Source organism: Myxocyprinus asiaticus, chromosome 31 (genome assembly GCF_019703515.2).
Source record: "Myxocyprinus asiaticus isolate MX2 ecotype Aquarium Trade chromosome 31, UBuf_Myxa_2, whole genome shotgun sequence".
NCBI classification, from domain to species: Eukaryota; Metazoa; Chordata; class Actinopteri; order Cypriniformes; family Catostomidae; genus Myxocyprinus; species Myxocyprinus asiaticus.
The window spans coordinates 23,070,909-23,089,880 of record NC_059374.1 but is presented as its reverse complement, the minus strand read 5'-3'; the positions used below and the strand labels follow the sequence as shown (position 1 = coordinate 23,089,880).

General features: G+C 39.6%; 1 protein-coding gene and 1 pseudogene across 1 annotated transcript in view; both read right to left on the bottom strand.

Annotated features, from left to right (window-relative positions):
• Positions 1-7,625, bottom strand: part of LOC127422135 (tetratricopeptide repeat protein 12-like) — a 35,179-nt pseudogene extending 27,554 nt beyond the window's left edge.
• A 1,848-nt stretch (positions 7,626-9,473) lies between these two features.
• si:dkey-103g5.4 (uncharacterized) overlaps positions 9,474-18,972 on the bottom strand; it is a 54,376-nt gene continuing 44,877 nt past the window's right edge. The window contains exons 29-32 of the mRNA XM_051665957.1: positions 14,095-14,181; positions 13,359-13,505; positions 11,199-11,360; positions 9,474-11,039 (exon numbers count right to left, since the gene is read on the bottom strand). Coding sequence (XP_051521917.1) covers positions 10,881-11,039; positions 11,199-11,360; positions 13,359-13,505; positions 14,095-14,181 — 555 coding nt within the window. The 3' untranslated portion in view covers positions 9,474-10,880. The remainder of the gene's footprint in view (positions 11,040-11,198; positions 11,361-13,358; positions 13,506-14,094; positions 14,182-18,972) is intronic.

The window sequence follows — 18,972 nt, the reverse complement described above, 5'->3', positions numbered from 1 at the left end:
TACACGCGGTTGACTGGTTTCTCTCCGCCTACATTCGCGGCCATATTCTCTGGCCGGAAGTCTCGCGTGACATACTCTCCACGAGAGTCACGTCTGCCATTTTGTGTGCGTCCCTCCTTACACACACACACACATACACACACACACACACACACACACACTCGCTCTCACACACACCCTCATGTGTTATAGGATTATTTTGATTTCCATATCTAATCATATCACTGTTTAGTTTGTAGTTGTAAGTCAGAAGTTTATTGACTGCATTGTATTAATTATTAATTGATATTACTGCATAAATAAACTTTGTTATATTACAAAGAGAAGTGTTTTGGTTTGTTTTGCATACACCTGTGTCATGCTGATGGGATGTCAGTGCTAGGATTCAAGCCTTCATTCATTTTTTTTTTCCCCAAAAATCGATATTCTTCGGATGTCGATTTTCCTAAGAAAACAATCTAATATTGAGAATGTTATACTATCTGGTTATTAGTCCCTGATTCCAGGGTGGTGCCCTGTCAATGTTAATCCTTATTAATATTCTATTGATTTTTGATAATTAATAATTATCTTTGATGATTGTTGAATATGAATGATCAATAAGCTAGTGTTAATTTTAATTAATGTTTCATCGATGTTAACAGTTAAAAATTATCTTTGATAATTGTTGATTTAAAGGATTAGAAAAAGCTAGCATTGATTCTCATCAATGTTCTATTGATTTTAATAATTAATAATTATCTTTGATAATTATTAATTATTGCTAATAACCAAACCCGCTCCTAAACGTAGCGCACTACATTTAATGGAGCCCCATATGAGGTTTTAATGAGTTAGATTCTATTAATTAATTTAAATATTAATTAATAACTAAAGAAATAATTATTAATTATTTCTGATAGTAACACTGATCTAAACAACCAGTAAAGCCCTACAGTGGGCTTTTAATCAACTTATTTTTGTCCTGCCTGGAAGCCCAGCATTTCTACATGATGATTGGTCGAGCTTTCAAATGGGCAGGACTTCCCAAACAAATATTTTTTAAACTGTGACTTATTGACAGCATTTGAAATATAAAACCAGAATAGAGTGTTCAGCGTTTCTGAGATATTTGTGCAGTTATTTACAATCTGACATTTATTTCAGCTTTCATAATCTGATATTTTGCCTTGTTTTGAGCTTAGTTAATTATTTTCTAAAATAAATTTCACAGTTTGACTAGTAGTTTGAGACCCAAAAACAAAAGTCTGTGCTTTCTCATATTAGAAAAGCACCAGCTGCCACTGATCAACACAAAAATGGCACTTGCAAATACATGTTGCACATATTCGTAATTGCCAAAGATTGAATCGAAATGTACTACACTGATCTCTGCAAAGGTATATACAGACAAAATGAAAGGTAATGCATACATTCACTAATAGATTCTAAAATCCTTTGGGCTTGTGCTCGTGATAGGGGCTGCATCTGTCTTCTGTGCCTGATCATGAGGATTAGTTTCCTCATCGTGAACTGCAAATGAACCACAGAGCAGAATCAATGAGCCCTCCGCACAAAATTCTTCACTCCTCTCCCCCTTTATCGATCTTGAGTGCAAGAAATATCACCTTGCTTTCTGGAACAACACTGAGTAAACTGAAGTCATATTTTATACAAATCTGAACTTTAACACTATGGCTCAAGCATTTGTTGAGCCTACCAAAAAACACTGCACAGAGTTCACTGGCGATTAATGGAATTAACAAGAAAAACAAAAGTACCTCTTGGAGAAAAAAAAAGGGAGACTTTGAATTAATCATGTGAACTTACAATTTTTAATGGCCTTTTCAACTCAAGCTCCACCACAGTAGTATAGATTGATCTCATTTGGTTTGTCGAGCTTTTTCAGAAGCTCTGGTACTGCTGTGGCCTGCTCAGTTCCCTCCTGCAGCTCTTCCCATGCTGCCTTTTCCTGGAGAGCCGCCTTCTCTTCCAAATCCACTTGGGTCAGATAAGCTATTGTAATGTATGGTGATCATTCAATAAAAATATTTCTTTTTTGCAAATTCATGTGGAAATATTTTATTAAAATGCACTGGATGTGAAACAGTAATGCCATTCTTCCTCTGGAAAGGCTCAAATTGAATGAAAATGAGCAGCTAATGTTGTAAAACTGCTGATGTAAGCATGTGACACTCTCTGTATGTATAAAAATGTATGAGAGAGAGGAAATGAGAGAGTGAGAATGGGAAACTTATGTGAAAGTGAAAGCGACTAGCTGCTTATTCTGATACTACTGAGAGATGCTTGATATATACAGCACATATCATACAGAGCAGACACCATGTCCAATGCTAACATGGATTTAGGGTCTATTTAGGCTTAGTAACTTAATGCATCTTGATCGATCGTATTGAATCGGATTGGGTATGCACATTCTATTAATACTTAAATGTGTACACATAAATGGTTCTCCACATAAATCCGATGTACTATTCCCTTGCTATATGCAAACAACAGAGTTAACTTCCATGTTGATACCGCACAGCAACTTGTTGCTATGATTTCTTAGATGATTCTGTTTCTGTATAGAAACTTATATATACATTTGAGAGAGTTTCTGTTAAACGGCAGTTTCTCTGCTGTTACATCTATGTGTCTTATTCATGATTGTTAGCTCACAGATTGCGGGGCTCCCAAACTTCCATATGCTGACATAGTTCTGTTTATGTATTTGGCCTAAACAACCAGATGCATTTACAATTATCCGAGTCATGTCTTGTATGCTTCTCAAACCACCTCCCGAGCAGGGTTAGGAACCAAAAATCAAGAAAAAAATAGCAGAACCATATGATTTTCATGACTTTCGGTTATATTAATGGTTTCTGAATGAGTAATTATCTGCTGATGCAGAAGGAACATCGTACTAAAATACTCCGGCAGTGTTTCCTGCAGTGCAATTCAGCGCCAAACTACCTCTTTACCAGTGCTGGCTAGATTACTTCTGAATTGTAATCTGGTTCTGATTACAAATTACATGACTAAAATAGTAGTCAATGATGTAATCTCTTGGATTAAATTTTTAAGGCAATCTATTCTGACTGCTTTTGGATTACTTTTGGATTACTTCTGACCGAATTCTTGTTTATTTGATGTCATATGCATTTGAGTAGGATAAGCTTGTACCATTTTGACAATGTTGCTTAAATGCATTAAAGAAAACTTACTTCACGGATCAAAATATGAGAATTTGTATGTGTGTTAACAGATAAGACCAGTTATATTAGTGAATTAACATCACAAAAAAAAAAAAATAAAAAAAAAAAACACAAAAAAACCACAAAGAGCATGCATGTACATTTTTGAAGCCAATTACAAAAGCAATTTTCTCAAATACAAGTAACCTTAATTTTATTATGAGTACTTTAAAATGTAATTTAATCTAATTACAAGTAATTCTTTTTGTAATCTGATTACATAATACCTATTACATGTAATCTGTTACTACACAGCACTGCTCTTACTAAATCTATAGCGTGAAACACACAGAAGTTCCATGTAGTCCGAATCCTAAAGGAATTACTCTAACAATCCGGTTCTTTTGAATCTACGAGCGTGCAACATACAGTGCTACCAGTGTGGTCCATTCCTGAACAAACTTCTCTCATGATTCTGTTCATTTGGTGAATCAAAAATATACAGTGCTTTTGAGCTGGCTCTTTTTAATGAATCAAAAACACTTATATATCTGTCAGAGCAGATGATGAATTAATCTTTCTAATGCAAAAGTCATGGCTTTCATCATGACTTATTCTACTTAAGACTTGTGAGACTTCAATCAGGCAGTGCAGTTACTGGTTGTTCATATGTGTGGTTAAATGATCTCAACGTTTGGCAAAAGGCTGCTGAGATCAGTAAATGCAATAAGAATTGCATTTCATATTTCCATGTAAGCGCAGCGTAGTTCTAGCGGGAAGACTAGCAGCTGTACGTCATCGCACCATTAGCTAGGTAACTCCTAGCCAATCACATGTAAGCCATTGCTTTATAAGTTTGCTCACAATCTATCACATTGCTGTTTCAATGTGCTAACATGGCAACCTCCACCACCCCACCACCACAAGTCGAGTCCCATCCTGCACGCGGGTAGGCTCCTCGCCCCTGCCTCCTATCTCCGGCAGGATATGAAGGTTCGTAGTACAACTTCTTCGGACCGCCAGACGGGGCTTACGCCAAAGAGAGACATTACATTTCTGTTTTATATTCATCAAATAAATGTCATCTTAAATTTCACTCAAGTCTGCGAGTCTTCCTGATAGAAAAATAATTCTTCCTCAGAAGTACTAAAAATCATTAAAGGAACCATTAAGAAACCAGAATCGTTAAGAGGAATCAGAATCGAAATCCCATCCGTCCTCCCAAGTGATCGAATTGTTATTCGCCTCAAATGCATCTTGGAGGGCATTAACACTTGGTCTTTTCATTATCTGATCAGTAAAAATGTGTGAAGTGAACAAGTGTCAATACCTCTTTAGTAGTGTTTGTTGTAGTAAAGCATGTATTTAAAGGACATTTCCTTGCCTCAGATCTTCACACATTTTCAGGTCGTACCTTTGACCATAGTCTCCCGCTGTGGCTCTATCTCCAAAATCTTTCGATAGCACATCCTGGACTGTAGATGAAGCAAAAGAAATATGATAAAAAGGAGAAAGGGGACAAATAAGGTGATAAGTGTAATCCACCAGACTTGAGGCCATAATTTTGAATGATACTAACCTCTGAGAAATTTCTGAGTGCTAAGTGTGATTTCCCGATGTGTATATATGCTTTTATACACTTCTTACTGCACTGTGAAAATCATTATTATTATTTTTTATAGATTCATTAGCTAATTGAAAACTACAAAGAATTGCTTTGAAGTTATTCAGTAGTTAATATGTTGGACTTTCCTTTAAACCAGGCAAAGTATAAATAAATAAATATTTAAATATAATTTATTTAACACTTTCTAAAGTTTCTAAAAGTTTTCCAAAAGCAGAGACACTATTTGGCACTGCTTAGAAGGAACTTAAATTTTCAAGTGCTAAGCAACTGTACAATTCAATGGACGCTGCAGTAACAGAGCCTGCTGTTCTCACCAGACAAGGTAGGATGAGAAACTCTCTGCTTGGACTGACAATGAAAAATGAGGGGGCACTTCCTTGCCCTCTTTCCTGCCATTCTACTCACCCTCAAAGCCCACTCACAGTCACTTATGGTCTCCTTATATCTCTTCAGCTTTATAAAGGCCTATATAATAGATGAATGCATGAGACAAAAATCACAATAGGCGTAGCTCATGGGAATATCAGTTTTCATACAATTCATCTGTTAATTAGGAGAGCTTGTTCGGAAATGTAGAAGTATAGAGGCACCTGAGCTGTTTGTGTAGAGGGACTGCATGTCCCGCAGCTTATCCTGCCCTTCTGTATAAATTCTGACAGCAGTTTTATAGTCACCTTGAGTTAAAGCCTCATTCTCTTTCTCCCTCCGAGCTGCGGGTCAAACGGGGACAAAGCAAATCTCCATGCTGCAACCGAAAAAGCAGCCAGGCCAAACAAAGACTTTCCATTCCCCTCTCTATGTACCCACCATTGGCCTTTTCTGCATTCATCTCTCTCCTCTGTCCTTTCTCCTCTGTATCTTTTTCTAATATCCTCATAAAATTCTCTGACGAATAGAAGGGTACAACAAAAACAACCGTTGCAACATTTATAATAAAAGGAGCGAAGATGAAGGTGAGCTAGTTTGTATTGATTTATGAATTATTTACAAGACTTCTAAGTCAGACAGATATTCAAGTTTTATCCTTGAAACCAAATTATTCAGAGAAAGAGAAGTCATATCAACAACTGAAAAAACAGAGCTGATAAGGGACTCAGTGACACAAAATCAACCTGGATTTTGGCTTGATTAACACTGAAACTACTAAAAAGGAAATGGAAAAAAACAACGTAATCTTTCTAGCTTAAACAATGAATAAAAATACAGCTATTTCCTTCAGATTAATGTATCAATGAAATACATATTAAAGGAATATTCTGGGTTCAATACAAGTTAAACTCAATTGACAGCATTTGTCCCTCCTTTTCTTTAATCTTTTAAACTCGGATGGGCTGGGCCCGTGAGAAAAAAAAAAATGGTCAAAATATTAATAGCTTCAGTCTTGACCAACACAAAAGGTATCATTTGAAAGATTAGAAGCTCTACTTTACAATGTATGTAGGCATTATGACCAAAACTGAACAAGTGCTTTAAAATTTGCAGACAAATCAGAAGTGTCCCGTTTTGATAATTTATGAAAAATTTTGCACTGTACATATTATTTTAATCAGTAAAAACATAAAACTGATCAAATAGCCATGTGTCATATGTCGTTGGAAAGCTCTCAAAGAGTGGAATGCAACCAGCCTATTTTTTTTACTCACCGACAAAAATATAGCAAGTAATAGCAAAGTACATGTTTTTTACTTAATTGCTTATAACTTCCCGAAAAATAAACAGAACATAAAATATCATCATATACCATTACTTAGAGAGGTGATTAACTTTCAAACGAGCCCACACACAAGGTAATTGATGCATAGATCATTAGATAATTGACACGAAGCACAATATGCACAATGTGCACACAACATCTTGCAATCTGGCTGAAAAAAAGTTATCTTTCCTGGATCAGATGATGTAATCTCAAATGATGTAGCATCATGGAAAGCTAATCAGTTTGGGTTCAGATCGGTACAAAAATCATCCATATTTGGGCAGAAAGACATGTGATTGGTGGCTGTTACATATGGCCACCAAGAGATGGCGCCAAGTACATGAACCAAACTCGATGCAGACTGACTGAGTCAAATGGCACTCATTTTGTGAAATATTATTACTAAAATCATGTCTGCATGCTATGCATAACTTTAGTAATTGTTGTGTTTACATGTGTAATTAGTTCTTATGTACAATTATTATGACTGTTATTTGTTTGGAGAGGCTTCTGGACACTTTTGGATACTTGGATAAATTATTTTTGTAATGCATAACTTTTGATTGCTTTGTCGTATCAAGACAAAATTTTACTCAGTTACAGATGACATGATTGGGAACAAAGCAAAAGCAGATTTTCGGAGCCACCTCATTTACTCTCACATATACTGTATATAATGTAAAATCAGAAAATCAGAAAAAAAGAAAAAAAAGGGAAAATTTGGCTCAAGTTTTTTTGGGATTTTTCAGCAGTTTCTTATGCTGAGAGTCTCAGAATTTATCATAATCTATATCATTAAAACATTTGAAAAGTTTTCTTTATAATGATGCCAAACTATTGACCCTCCTTGTTTTGTTTGTTTGTTTGTTTTTGTTTTTATACGCCTTTAATTTTGGGTTTGCCACTGAAACAGGAAATCTTTAAAAACACCTTCAGAGACGTCATGTTCATTCAGACGAGCGAGTGAAGCGGCAGACACAGACGCCGCGTTAACGAGACGCAGATGTAACGTTCATTCAGACAAACGAGTGAAGTGGCAGACACAGACGGTGCGTTAATGAGACGTAGACGTCACGTTCATACAGACCAGCGAATGAAGCGATGTGAAGGCATACACAGACGTCATGTTCAGTGAGATGAGTGCGTGATGCAAAGTCATAATTTTGACCCCAAAGGGACGCCATATGTTGCAATATGTGTTAGCGAAATTGAACACAAAACACTCCACTGCAACACGTGAATGACATGTGATGTCTGCCTAGACGCTTCACTGACACACGTGGTTTACGTGATGTCTGCGTCTTCGTATGGTTTGTGTCACAGGCATTCCTTAGTCCGGTTGCTTAATGAGAGAGAGATAATATGTAGTTGCATTAAAAGTAGAGCAGCGGTGGATAATCATTCTGTTGCACAGCACTGAGGAACTGATGATGATGCGGGTTGACCAATGAGTGGAAAGTTGCATTTCATGCCCACCCACATGTGCAAATCAAATATTTAGCTATTTCTACCCATGAACAATTTTGAAAAACAAACTATCAAAACGTACATGGCTGTTCTCTCTAACTGTAGTTTTGATCTTCAGCAGTCAACATCCACCACTTACTGGTGAGAACGAATAGCACCAGGTTGAGATTGTGGATTGGTACTCTGCTGCTTTTTCTGGAAGGTTGAATTTCCAACATTATTTGAACCACTGAATTTGAGGAAGCTAATTTTGTTAAGTGAAATAGAACGGGCTGAATTGTTCCTGTTGAAAAATCTAGATGGTATTTTCAAATGAACTGAATATTTTGGAAATGAACTTTGGAAGGTAAATATTTATTGTTGAATTTTTAATAATGAAATTAGTTGTGAAATGTTTCCAAATGAAATATTCAATGCTTAAAAATACAGCCATGTTCAATTTCAGCCTCCCAATGCAAACACTGTAAATACAACGCATTTAAATTCAAGCACTGTAAATTCAACGCATTTAAATGCAAGCACTGATAATACAAGTCATTTATTTTTTCGATTAGAGCAATTCACCATGCTTTTATGCTACAAATACTTTGGTCATGAATTTACTTCCATAGGTTAAAGGCAAAAATGTGAAGCTTATAATTTTATAAAAGCAGTTACATTAATTCTCATGTTAAAACGTATGTATTATTTGAGCTGTAAAGTTGTTTAATTCATTGCTTTGGGGTTTATGATGGTATGTTGTCATGACAATTAAGTTTTAAAATTGGAAATAACTTTACATGACAAAGATTAGTAAGTGATTTTATTGCACTAAAATCATGTTAACATGCATATTGTTTATGTCTTATGGCTATACTTTAGAAACAGTGAGTATTTTTTTTATCTCCCAATTTGGAACACCCAATTCCCAGTATGCTTTTTTAAGTCCTCGTGGTTGCATAGTGATTTGCCTCAGTCCAGATGGCGGAGGACGAATCCCAGTTGCCTCTGCATCTGAGATCGTCAACCTGCACATCTTATCACGTGGCTTGTTGAGTGTGTTGCCACGGAGACATAGCGCCTGTGGAGGCTTCAGGCCATCCACTGCGGCAACCATGCTGAACTCACCACGCGCCCCACCGAACGAACCACATTATGGCGATCATGAGGAGGTTACCCCATGTGACTCTACACTCCCTAGCAACCGGGCCAATTTGGTTGCTTAGGAGACTTGGCTGGAGTCACTCAGCACGTCCTGGGTTTCGAACTATTGAACTAGTGAACTCCAGGGGTGGCAGGCAGTGTCTTTGCCACTGAGCTACCCAGCCCCGCGTCAGTGAGTATTTTAACGTTTACAGATTGGCCCCATTCACTTCCATTGTAAGTGCCTCACTGTAACCTCGATTTTTTTTTATTTTATTTTTTTTTTTTTTTTTTAAGAAAAGGAGAGACAATTCTAAATTAATTTTTTGGTAAAATGTACATAAAAACATGGAAATTTTATTTATTTCACATTATTAGCTTGGGAGAATAAAGATGCAGTCTCTTACATTGTTCATTGTTGGGGACAAAATTTGTTATTATATTAAACATAATAAAACATTTCTAGACAAATAAAATGCCTGTTATGCAGTGTAAGTATAAGAGTACTGTTCTATTTATTTAGTACAAAACTGTTTACAAGTTGTGGTAATTTAATTGTTAACCTTTCAGTTTATTGCTCTGCTTAGCTATTTACCATGTCTGAAAGTGACAATTTACCAAACTATAAAAACTCTCATTTTATTTGGGTTACAGTATATTGGGTGTAAACTGAATTAAGAGTTCAACAGCAGAGATAATAACTTGAAAAATTTCACTTTTCTCTAGTATACAAGGACATATAAATGTGAATGACTTTTTTAAAGAGAAAATGTAAACAGACAGAGCACTAGTTTATGTTTAAGGGTTTAGGACACATGAAGGTGCTCCAGAATGCTGTAATCTAAATGTAATCCTAAAACAGCCATACTTAAACAGATAAAAATTCTTTATTGTTCTTTTCTATTTCTCGCTGTTGCACCAGATAAAAATCCTTTACTGATTCCCAGGGGGAATTTCAGGCACTTAATAGCAACAATATCAAATATGAATAGCACAAACACACCAATATACATAAACATGCAATCAAAATAAAGTGCAATCAAACAAGACAGTGTGAGACAAAACATTGAGAGGCATATGTGGGTATTTTATACATACGGTAAACAAGATTTTGGAAGTTTCATTTTAAAACACCATTAAACAGAAAAAACAGAGACACTTTATGTGGTGTTACTTTGAATAGTTGTTTTCTCATTTTAAATGTTAGCATTATAATTCTGCCCTGAGCATTTTGCATTATTATGTCTACCCTTATCTAAATGCATAGTATAAGAAGGCTGTTATATCTCTATATACTCTGCATATGTGTTTTCATTTATTGTAGTCATTAAAATCCAATACAGTGGTTCCAAACTTTGGGCTGCAGGTCTGTTCTGATAAGGTTGCAGATAGCAGGGGAAAATCAATATATTCAAATAATTAAATGCAATTAATCATATACTATTACTATTGTGCATAGTTGGGATAGCAAAATACACCAAACTACCTTCAATATGGGTTCACTTGCATATTGTTAGGGCTATGGAGTTTATGGTCATTTTAATAATATAAATGTTTGATTTTGAGGACTTTTTTGTTAATCTTTGTACAATAATCCATTTTGGAAACTGTTTTGGGTCACCACTTGATGTAAGATCCAGAACCAGTTGAGAACCACTAATCTAATAAACCTGGTCCAAGGATCATTATCATCCGAGAGTATAAGGCCTCTCTCACAGCATATAAAATGCCTATGAAATCTTCATTCATCATTGACAAGAAAGGCAGTGCTGTTTAAAGTTGGAGCATCAGCTCATGGAGGAGTGGCGTCTTGGTTCTCTGTGCCGTCATTGAGTGACAGATCAGTGTCGAGATGGTTGATCTCTACGTTCTCTTGAGACTCTCTCAGGAGACCCTCAACTTGGCGTAATACTGAAGCCTCCCTGTATTTCTGCAGACACTCATGAACCTCCTGCCCAGAGAACACCAAACATCCAAAATCTCACACTCTGACAAGTATTACTTCTGCCACATCAGTCTGATCCCAAGGCATCTGCTACATCCTGTGAATTTCTTGGCAAAACATACTGAGAAAGTGTGGGGCGAATATGGCAAATTAAATCAAACTTACATCCTCTGAGAAAATCCCTGGACTGGGTTTCTGTACTCTCTCCAGAAGAAGACCATAGAGAGCTGTGTCAGAGCCCAAACTATCTTTCAGCCTCCCATCTTCTGTGCTAGAGGTCTGTCCCAATCTGGCATGGAACAGCTCACTTAGGCCCACCTGTAAAACCTTAAACAAAGGATAATATTGGAAATGCATTAATAAAGATTATACAACAGTTAGTTCTGGTCTTCTAATCTGATTGGCTAAGTGGCATTAACAGAGTCCTGATTTTAAATAAACAGCACTGTGCTGTTTATGGGAACCAGTGAGGTTAACAACATAACCGCCATATTTAATTTAAGCATTTTCCTTTATTAAAGGGATAGTTCACACAAAAATGAAAATTCTCTCATCATTTACTCATCCTCATGCCATCCCAGATGTGTATGACTTTCTTTCTTCTGCTGAACATGGTGGCCAGAACTTTGAAGCTCCAGAAATCACATAAAGGAAGCATAAAAGTAATCCATATGATTCCAGTGGTTTAATCTATGTCTTCTGAAGCAACATGATATGAGTGGATGAGAAACAGATACATATTTACAGTGCATTAAGAAAGTGTTCAGAACCCTTCCTTTTGTTATGTTGCAGCCTTATGCTAAGATGCTTTAAATAATGTATATTTTCAAATCAATATACACTACATACCCAATAATGACAAAGCAAAAAACAGATTTTTGATAACTTTGCAACTCTGCGACACTCCACTGATCTGGGCTTTATGGCAGAGTGGCCAGACAGAAGTGCAAGACACATGAAAGCCCACTTGGAATTTGGAAAAAAGCACCTAAAGGACTCTTAGATTGTGAGAAACAAGATTCTCTGGTCTGATGAAATGCAGATTGAACTGTTTGGCCTCAGTTCCAAGCATCATGTCTGAAGGAAACCAGACACCGCTCATCACCTGCGCAATACCATCCCAACGGTGAAGCATGGTGGTGGTAGTATCATGCTGTGGGGGTGTTTTTCAGAGGGACCGGGGATTGGTCAGGGTTGAAGGATGTTTCAACGCAGCAAAATACAGAGATATCCTTAATGAAAACCTGTTCCAAAGTGCTCAAGACCTCAGACTGGGCCAAAGGTTCACCTTCCAACAGGACAATGACCCTAAGCACACAGCCAAGACAATGCAAGAGTGGCTTAGGGACAACTCTGTGAATGTCCTTGAGGACTTGAACCCAATCGAACATCTCTGGAGAGACCTGAAAATGGCTGTCCACCTACGATCCCATCCAACCTGACAGAGCTTGAGAGGATCTGCAGAGAAGAATAGCAGATAATCTCCAAATCCAGGTGTGCAAAGCTTGTTGCATCATACCCAAAAAGACTTGAGGCTGTAATCATTGCCAAAGGTGCTTCAACTACTGTAAGTACTGAGTTAAGGGTCAGAATACTTATGTCAATGTGAAATTTCAGTTTTTTATTTTCAATAAATTTGCAAAGTTATAAAAAATCTGGTTTTGCTTTGTCATTATGGGGTATGGAGTGTAGATTGATGTGAAAAAATAATAATTTAAAGCATTTTAGCATAAGGCTGCAACATAACAAAATGTGAAAAAAATTAAGGGGACTGAATACTTTCTGAATGCACTGTAAGTCCTTTTTATTATAAATCTTCACACTCTGAAATTGAAAGTGAAAATGGAGGTTTATAGTGAAAAAAGGATTTAAATATTGATCTGTATCTCACCCTAAGTGATTACATTGCTTCAGAAGACAGATTTAACCACTGGAGTCAAATGGATTACTTTTATGCTTCCTTTATGTGATTTTTGGAGCTTCAAAGGTCTGTCCACTATTCACTTGCATTGTATGGACCTACAGAGCTGAGATATTCTTCTAAAAATCTTTGTGTTCAAAAGAAGAAAAAGTTCATACAAATCTGGGATGGCATGAGGGTGAGTAAATGATGAGAGAATTTTCTTTTTTAGGTAAACTATCCCTTTAATATTATTCTTTTGTGTTCGATGGAAGAAAGAATTTCATACTAGTCTGGAGTTACACTAGGGTAAATATTGACATAATTTAAATTTCTGGGGGTGAAATTATTTTTTTAAATTCTATTAGCACATTCCTTTCAGGCTTGGTCAAGCTGCGCTGGTATGTGGCGGTTGCATGTAGTACCTTGAAGAAGGCCCTCTGGAAGGCAGGAGTGGAGTCAGTCTTCATATTGTTGGTGGAAATGTGTGCAGCACAGTGCATCAGCAGCAGAGACAGACCACCCGCCGACTGCAACCTCTGACTGCGAATAAAGAGAGTCCTCTCTTCCTCCTGAAAATATGGGTAATGCTAAGTGAACAGATGTTTGTATGACAGAGAACTGAGTGCTTAATATGAATTAATTATCACATTTAACCAATTACAAATTTACAACCCAAGTAGCTATGAAGCTAATTAAATCACAGGGAAAAAATAATAAAATATTATTTTTAATATTATTAACCATTTATATTTATATGAGGCACTACATATTTAGTGTTAAAGGTAAAGTTCACCCAAAAATGAAAATTCACTTATACATCGTGCCAAACCCATTTGACTTTCTTTCTTCCATGGAACACAAAAAGAGATTAGGCAGAATGACAGCCTCAGTCACCACTTACTTTCATAGCATCTTTTTTTTTCCATACAATGAAAGTGAATGGTGACTAAGACTGAACACTCTCCCTTACATCTTCTTTTGTGTTCCACGGAAAGTCATACAGGTTTGGAACAACATGAGAATGTGTAAATGATGACTGATTTTTCATTTTTTTTAATGAACTATTCCTTTAATATTTTTATGTATTTTAACAACACACACACACACACACACATACAAATAAAATAAAAATGGCTCTATACATACATTTGTAAATACCTGATAATAGAAGGAGTTGCGGAAAGCATTATTGTGGTAGTCATTGAAAGGAAGACTGGAAGCCAGTTGCAGTTTTACTGCTGGGATCTGTGATGAAGAAATCACAGCTGTGAAAACAAATTTTAGGCTGCATGTCTGTAACTACTACAGCATTTAAAGTATGCACCAAAGTTAGTTTTAGAGGTTTTGAAAAATCCCTAACCCCAAGTATGACCAGTAGTAATAGTAATGACACCTATTCAAATAGAATAGAACAGCACCACTAAGGCCACATCCACACTAATACATTTTCGTACGAGAACGCATTGGGCCTCTGTAACAAATCCCTTAGTTCCAGGGAATGAGGAAGCAGGAGACGGCATACTTAGTTCCAATATTACAGTCTTTTATTTAACACAACCTCGCTTTTCAGTGGAACACTCTTAAATCACACACACACAGCTTGACGCTTGCGTCTCTCCCCTCCAGCGGTCTGGACTGCCCTTTTATCCCTCTCTAGCTCTCATTGCAACACAAAACAGCTGTAAGAGATAATTTCCCACAGGTGTCAATCCTTACTGCTCTTCCTTTCCCAGCCTCGCTCTCCACAGATGTCGCTCGGCCATGTCCCAATCTCCACATACCCCCATCAGGCCTGTCATTTCCTCCCCACCCCCCCTTCTGGAAATCCGCAACAGCCATCTGTGGCCCCGGCCTGTGGACCACCTCGAACTTAAAAGGCTGGAGAGTTAGATACCAATGGGTCATCCACGCATTGGCATCCTTCATGCGATGGAGCCACTGGAGCGGGGCATGGTCCGAACAGAGGGTGAAAGCACGCCCCAACAGATAGTTCCGGAGGGTGAGGACCGCCCACTTGATTGCCAAACACTCCTTCTCAATTGTGCTGTAATTAGTCTCTCTCAACGAGAGCTTACGACTGCTGTACAGCACAGGGCGCTCCTTCCCCTCCACCATCTAGGACAGTAATGCTTCCATCCCCCTGTCCGATGCATCCGTCTGCAAGAAAAAAGGGAGAGTGAAGTCAGGAGAGTGCAATAATGGCCCACTGCAAAGTGCAGCCTTCCCCCACGTGAACACCTGCTGACAAGGCTCTGTCCACTAGACCGGATCTGGTGCGCCCTTTTTAGTCAGATCAGTCAGCTGACTGGTGATGGTTGAATAGTTAGGCATAAACCTACGACAATAGCCAGCCAGCCCCAGGAACTGTCTCACCTCCCTTTTGGTCTTAGGTCTCAGGCAGGCTGCAATCGCTGCGGTCTTATCAATTTGTGTCACGGTCCTGTCACCTTGTCAGGTTGGGTTTCTGTCTGACAGGACAGTGGCATCATTGTCCCCTGTCTATCTCGTGTTTCATGTACTTTCTTTGTGTGAGCACACAGGTCTGGTTGTTAGTGACTGCCGTGCGCGAGTTACCGCTGTGTGCCCTCTGGTGATGTCACGGTCCAGTCATCTTGTCAGGTTGGGTTTTTGTCTGACGAGGCATCATCGTTCCCTGTCTGTCTTGTGTTTTGTGTCCGGGGCATGGTGTCTGGATCCTGATTTCCTGTCTGGTTGAGTTTTGGTCAGGATCCGGACACTAATGCGCCATGTTCTGTCTGTTTTGTTCCAAGCTTGTTAACTTTTTCACCCTCATGTGTTTCAGGTGGCGCTGACACGCGGAATCAGCATTTCCATGGGAACCCTGATTATTTCCATGGGAACGCTGATCATGCCAACTTTCAGCTGTGAGGGGAACCTGCCCCTTGTTTGTTCATGCCTATATTAATCCCCTCGTGTGTCATGTCCTTTGCTGGATTGTCTGATTTAATGTATTTAATGTAGTTCAGTGTTGACTGAATGTCTTGCTAGATTGTTGTTTGGTGTGAAGTAACTAACCTCACTCTCTCTGCCTAGTTGGTCCTGTCTCGTGTATCTGTTGGTTGCCTGCGTGTCAGGTGTGTGGTTGCCTTCCAGTTCACTGCATGTCAGCTGGGTTTCCACGGAGGATACCTCATCTTTGCTGGGCTTCGTTCTGCACCTCACTAAGCTTTAACGGAAGACTGCACGAATCATTTCCTGAATTCACAACGCACAAACTCATTCTACGAACACACTCTTCATGGATTTCCCCGGGCGCGGCCACAGTTCACATGCTTCTCTGTCATCTCTCCCCGCTGCTGCAGCCAGTGTCGGTATCCTCGACATTCACAGTGACTGCTCACATTTATTGTAAATAAATCCTTTGAACTGTTCCTCTGCATTTGGGTCTGTTTGTCTTGCTATCGCTCATTACAATTTGGGGCTGCACCTGCCCATGACCCAAGTGGAAGCCCAGATACCATACTTCCACCCACCCAATTGCGCACTTCTTTGGATTTGCCGTGAGTCCCACCTGTTTCAGCGACCTCAGGACAGACCTCAGGTGCCACTGCCAATCATTACTGAAAATAATGACATCATCTAGATAGGCAGCAGCATAAGTAGTGTGCGGTCTGAGGATTCTGTCCATGAGCCGCTGGAACGTAGCCAGGGCCCCGAATATCCCGAATGGAAGTATCATGAATTGGTGTAATCCGAATGGTGTGGAAAATGGTGTCTTTTCACAGGACATGGGAGTTAAGGGGATCTGCCAATATCCTTTCGTCAAATAAAACTGAGCCGTGCCTAACTGATCAAGCAGTTCATCAGTCTGAGGCATCGGGTATACATCAAACTTAGACACTGCATTGACTTTTCTATAATCCACACAGAACCGGACCGAGCTGTCACTCTTAGGAACCAGAATCACCGGGCTGGCCCAGGCACTGTGGGATTCTTCTATTACCCCCATATATAACATGGCCTTTAATTCTTTCCATATCAATTATTTTTTGCGTTCGGGTAATCGGTAGGGACAACTGCATGCCACTACCCCTGGGGTCATTTCAATATGGTGCTCTATGAGATTCGTAGAACCGGGGAGAGGCGAGAACACGTCTGAGAATTCTCCTTGCAACCTGGCAACCTCCGTGACTTGGTATGGTGAGAGGTGGTCTCCACAAGTGACCGGGGTGACTCGATCGGTGACTTTTAAGTTCACCTCCGGTCAGAGCTCCTCCCTCTCCGGAACCACCGTTGCCAAATTCACGGGAACCGCCTCTCTCCATGGTTTTAGGAGGTTGAGGTGGTAAATATGATGTGCTCTGCCTCTATCCATTCGTTTTATCTCATAATCAATTTCCCCGACTCGCCATGTGACCTCAAAGGGCCCTTGCCACTTGGCGAGTAATTTAGAGCTTGATGTGGGGAGCAATACAAGGACTTTATCTCCCAGTGTAAATTCCCATAGTCGAGTGCCCCCATTATACAGGCGGCTTTTACGTTCTTGAGCCTGGAGCAAATTCTCCTGTGTTAATTGCCCCAGTGTGTGGAGTTTTGCTTTCAGGTCAAGAACGTATTGAATTTCGTTTTTGCTGTTTGCAGGTCCCTCCACCCAATTTTCCAGTAGGACGTCAAGCACTCCGCGTGGTCGATGTCCATATAATAATTAAAATGGGGAGAACCCCGTGGAGGCTTGCGGGACCTCTCATACTGCCAATAATAGGGGCCACTTGTCCCAATTTCAAGCATCTATGTGCATGAACTTACGAATCATATTCTTTAGGGTCTGATTAAATCGTTCAACCAAGCCATCCGTTTGGGGGTGGTAAACACTGGTACGATTTGATTTAATCCCCAATAATGCTTACAATTCACGTAGTGTGCGTGACATTAATGTAGTGCCCTGATCAGTGAGGATTTCTTTCGGAATCCCCACTCGGGAGATAATTCTGAAGAGTGCCTCCACAACACTTTGCGCTGACATGTTGCGCAGAGGCACTGCTTCAGGATACCGCATTGCTTAGTCCACCAGAACCAGCACAAAGTGGCTCTTTGGTACTAAAAATTGGGTTGTATCCTCCTTTGTCTGAGTGTCCTGCATCACTCGATACAACCGATCCTTGATAATCGAAAAATATGGATATGTGAGTGCAATGTCTGGCTGGAGGCATTGACCATCAGTCACTCTCATTTGGTCGAAGGCATGCCTAAGGGTCTCGTCTTGCATCTGTTTCAGAGGGAAATCCCCTGCAGGGAATCCTCTAAATTCTGAGGAAGCCGAGACTTCCCCCTCCCTTACGTCCTCCTTATATGGAGCTGATGTAGACGGCCCTGGCACCACCTCCCCAGCCAGCAAATCACACACCACACACCGATAAACCTTATTGCAGGACCCATCCACACATATTCCCCTCAATAAAGTTGTAAATGCCGGCCAATTCGTGTCCAAGATTAGTGGATGGTAGAGGCGGGGACAAACCGCAGCCTCGACACTATGCTTTTGTCCCCGAAATTGAATAATGACCATCACTAAAGGGTAACTTTGAATATCCACATGCACACACCTTACCTACACCCACCGGCTTGTATCCAAAGCCTCGGATTGAACCAAGCTTTGGTGAATAGAGGTTTGATTAGGACCAAGTGGTCCTCTGCCAGCTGGATGGCCTCTTCCAGTGACATCGGACGGTGGCACTGGACCCACTCAGCCATTCCCTTCAGCAGACGGTCGACTGCTCCAGCACCACTTGACGATTCCATCCAACCACTTCCAACAGGTGTCACAGAGCCGTTGGGTGAAGGCAAATGGGCGGCCAAATGTCAGTGCCCGGAAGCACTGACGGTGCTGTTCGAGGTTACGGCCAACCCGTTGCAGGATGGCTTGTTTCAGGTCCAAGTACTCCAGCATACTCACAACAGGTAGCTGTTGTGCTGCAAGCTGAGCCTCCCCTGACAACAGACAGACTGCCCACTGCGCACGGGACCATCTCAACCCTTCTGTGGCATGCTCGAACAGTTCTATGAAGGCTTCGGGGT